Genomic DNA, 4,224 nt, shown 5'->3' on the forward strand with positions numbered 1-4,224 from the left:
ATTTCAAAATATTGGAAATGACGTTTGGATGAGGTCAGGGGTCTGTCACACTTTACTCTTAATTTTTTAAATGTTGTTTTGTTCTTTGTGTCCAGTGTTTTGTTTTTTGTTTGTTTTTTTGTTTTTATTTTATATTTTTTATTTTGTTTGTTGCTTTTTTATTTATTTGTTTTGAATTTTTTGTTATTTATTCTGTTTTTAGGGATTTTTTTTCAGTTTTTTGGGTTGTTTTATGTTTTTTTGTGAAGGGGGGGGGGGGGGGGTGAGGACTCTAAATGAGAAGGAGGAGTGAGGACTCTGATGTGAGGGAAGGGTGAGGACCCTGATGGGAAGGAGGAGTGAGGACTCTGATGTGAGGGAAGGGTGAGGACCCTGATGGGAAGGAGGCGTGAGGACTCTGGTGTGAAGGTGAGGGAAGAGTGAGGACCCTGATGTGGAGGAGTGGGGATGAGGACCCTGATGTGGAGTAGGGGTATTTTGTTTTTTTTATTTTATGTGTGGTTTTATTTTGTTCCTTTTTTTTTTTTTTCCTGTTTTTTGGTTTGTTTTTAGTTTTGCTTTTGTCATATTTTTTTAAATTTTTTTTTTTTTTTTTTTTTTCCTGTTTTTTGGGGGGGCAGGGTTATCTATTTATTTTTTAGTATTTTTTTGGGGGGGTTATATTTTCTTTTTAGTTTTTTGTCTTTTTGTTTTTTTTTTTATATTTAAATTTTTATTTTATTTTTGAGTTTTTTCTTTTTATTTTGAGTTTTTACAATTTTTTTTTTTATTTTTTTTTTTTTTTTTTTTTGTTTCGTGTGTGGGTTTTTTTTTTTTTTCTTTTCATTTTGAATATGTTTTTTTTTTTTAGTTTCCACCCCGAAAATGTTCACTCTTACATTTTCCCTCCTCCCCTAGGACCTTCTCCAGCTGCAGTACGAAGGCGTAGCCGTTATGAAGATGTTCGACAAAGCAAAGATCAACGTCAACCTGCTCATCTTCCTGCTGAACAAAAAGTTCTTCCGATATTGATGACTCTTTTTGGTGCCCCCCCCCCCCCTGTATTTGGAGAGGTGCCGCCTCCAGCTGCTCTGTACTGTACACATGGCTTGCAATGCACTAGCTGGCTGACGACCGCCCTCTAGTGGGAAAATAGCAAACTGCGGTTATCGATTCATCCGGCTTTTCTAACCTTCCAATGATGTTGCCGCAAAATACAGAAAACCAAACGCTGCTCTATGTATTTGATTTAATACACTACGACTGGCTTTTATTTTATTTTTTGAGATTGCTGTCTGCATCTCTCACTCTCTCACAATAAGACTTTTTGGTCTTTTGGCTGGTTTTTAACATTATGTCTCTGGGGAACATTGATCTCTATATCCAGTTTTCTGATGCAATCAATCCACTGACATGAGATCACGTCTAAAGAGCGGAAAAAGTATTTTCCATTATGCAAATATGTAATTCAATGAAGGCCTTAAGTATTGCTCCTTTATAGCAATTTGTATATTTTAAATTATTTGTGTTGTTTTTTTTTTTTTTGTTTTTTTTTATGTGCTTCCAGCTGTCCGTTTGTCTGTCTTGGCCGATGTATCTGTTACTGTTGAGTGATCATGTCTGAGTATTTTTTTTTTTATTTATCAGCACTTGAAGTCTTTTTGATACCGGCACTATTAAATAAAACTATATTCTCTAAAGGACTCACTTTGTTGTCTAGCGCTGGTTCTGATGTCCGGCTGTACCTAAAGCGGTGGTGCCCGGGCACTGTGGTGTGCCATCGTGGCTGGTCGGGGGGTGCTGCACCGTGCCTGCTATTTTTGATGTTGAGAGATCAGTCGGCTATCGGCACCATGGAAAGGCCCATCATTCAGAAGGGGGTGGCGGCATTCAGGGTGACCCCATCTTTCAGAAGGGGGTGGCGGCATTCAGGGTGACCCCATCATTCAGAAGGGGGTGGCGGCGTTCAGGGTGGCCCCATCATTCAGAAGGGGGTGGCGGCGTTCAGGGTGGCCCCATCATTCAGAAGGGGAGGCGGCGTTCAGGGTGGCCCCATCATTCAGAAGGGGGTGGCGGCATTCAGGGTGGCCCCATCATTCAGAAGGGGGTGGCGGCATTCAGGGTGGCCCCATCATTCAGAAGGGGGTGGCGGCATTCAGGGTGGCCCCATCATTCAGAAGGGGGTGGCGGCATTCAGGGTGGCCCCATCATTCAGAAGGGGAGGCGGCGTTCAGGGTGGCCCATCATTCAGAAGGGGGTGGCGGCATTCAGGGTGGCCCCATCATTCAGAAGGGGGTGGCGGCATTCAGGGTGACCCCATCATTCAGAAGGGGGTGGCGGCGTTCAGGGTGGCCCCATCATTCAGAAGGGAAGGCGGCGTTCAGGGTGGCCCATCATTCAGAAGGGGGTGGCGGCATTCAGGGTGACCCCATCATTCAGAAGGGGGTGGCGGCGTTCAGGGTGGCCCCATCATTCAGAAGGGAAGGCGGCGTTCAGGGTGGCCCATCATTCAGAAGGGGGTGGCGGCATTCAGGGTGACCCCATCATTCAGAAGGGGGTGGCGGCGTTCAGGGTGGCCCCATCATTCAGAAGGGAAGGCGGCGTTCAGGGTGGCCCATCATTCAGAAGGGGGTGGCGGCATTCAGGGTGGCCCCATCATTCAGAAGGGAGAGAGGCCCCATCATTCAGAAGGGAGGGAGGCCCCATCATTCAGAAGGGAGGGAGGCCCCATCATTCAGAAGGGAGGGAGGCCCCATCATTCAGAAGGGGGGGCGGCGTTCAGGGTGGCCCCATCATTCGGGGGGGGGGTCTGCGGCTGTTTAGCCCACTTCTACTTCTCACCCACTGAAGATTGGACAGTAGGACTCACTTGAGAAATGGAGGGCTTTAGGACCCTGGTGTGTGTGTCTGAAGGAAGGGGGGCAACTAAGGAGTCTAATGAGAAATGGGGGGGGGGGGATTGACGGCTTCAATATGAATCTGGAGGGGGGGTGCAAATTCTGTTGCAAAAAGGTTGGGGGCGACTTTGATTTGAAAGAGAAAAGGCGGTACTTGGATGGGAAAGGTGCTGAGGACTCCTCCTGTATGTAGGAGCGAGAAGGGGGCTAAGAGGCCTTCTGTGAAAGGAGGGAGGAGCGAGGACTATTATGTGGAGTAAGGAGGGGGGGGGGGTTGGGACTTTGATGTGGGGGAGGGGTGAGGACACTGATGTGAAGGGGGGGATGAGGACTTTGTTGTAAAGGAGGGAGGATGAGGACTCTGATGTAAAGGAGGGGGAGCACTCTGATGTGAAGGGGGTGGGATGAAGACTGTGGGGGAGGGGTGGGGACTGAGGGAGGAGGAGGACTCTGATGTAAGGGGGTGAGGACTCTGATGTAAGGGGGTGAGGACTCTGATGTAAGGGGGTGAGGACTCTGATGTAAGGGGGGGTGAGGACTCTTATGTGAAGGAGGGGGTGGGATGAGGACTCTGATTTGGGGAAGGGGGGATTTTTCAGTCCACTGTAGTCCCCCCCCTCCCTCAGTGATCACTCAGACTGTACATTGTAACTTTGAAGCAAGTCACAAGATGTGAGTCTCCAGCTGGGACTGATCTGTGTCAAAGATTTGTGAACACCACAGAGAAAACGGGATTTAAGAGTGTGATCTGTGCAGGAAAATGCTCCAGGCAGATATCTGACTATCTTCCACCAGACAATGGGGGGGGGGGGGGTCTGTTGGCTCCCTCAGGAGATAACGATTAAACAATGCCAAATAAAGTGTCACCCCTGCAAGCCGATCCCTTCATCGCCCACCAGGGGCCTAATGCTGACTCTGATGCCTGAACAGAGATGGTGCCGCCGTTGTGGAGAGAACGTGTTTGAATGTGCAGTTCTCCCCCAATGTGTGCTCTGTACACACCCCATAGATCCCCATTATAGAGAATTACAGGAGACGGTCAGAGACTGGAAAGCTGCTACTGAACAATGTTAAGGATTGCTGTCATTACAGCCAATCAGTCTTGCACAGTTGTAGCGGCTCCTCTCCTGGACTGAAACGGCTTCCTCTGATCTCACTGAACGCTGTGAGCGTCTCACAGTGTGCATTAGTAGCTGCAGCAAGTCCGATAGAGCCCCCACCTAATTTCCTGTCTGGACTACGCCCAGAATCATCTAGTCCTGTCCTCCCCAGCAGGGATCATCTATAACAAAGAGGTAAAAGGGCAGCTGCTCTGGGCCGAGTCATTGTTGTGGATCCCAAAGCAGCT

The 4,224-nt window shown here is 48.1% G+C and overlaps 1 protein-coding gene across 1 annotated transcript in view; it reads left to right on the plus strand.

Annotated features, from left to right (window-relative positions):
* The window catches only part of LOC143942785 (ras GTPase-activating-like protein IQGAP3), a 52,105-nt gene extending 50,423 nt beyond the window's left edge, over positions 1–1,682 (plus strand). Inside the window, exon 38 of the mRNA XM_077464177.1 lies at positions 898–1,682. Coding sequence (XP_077320303.1) covers positions 898–1,011 — 114 coding nt within the window. The 3' untranslated portion in view covers positions 1,012–1,682. The remainder of the gene's footprint in view (positions 1–897) is intronic.
* Positions 1,683–4,224: the final 2,542 nt, after the last annotated feature.

The sequence above is a fragment of the Lithobates pipiens genome, unplaced genomic scaffold (genome assembly GCF_037356315.1).
Source record: "Lithobates pipiens isolate NorthernLeopardFrog02 unplaced genomic scaffold, aLitPip1_a1.2 Scaffold_30, whole genome shotgun sequence".
NCBI classification, from domain to species: Eukaryota; Metazoa; Chordata; class Amphibia; order Anura; family Ranidae; genus Lithobates; species Lithobates pipiens.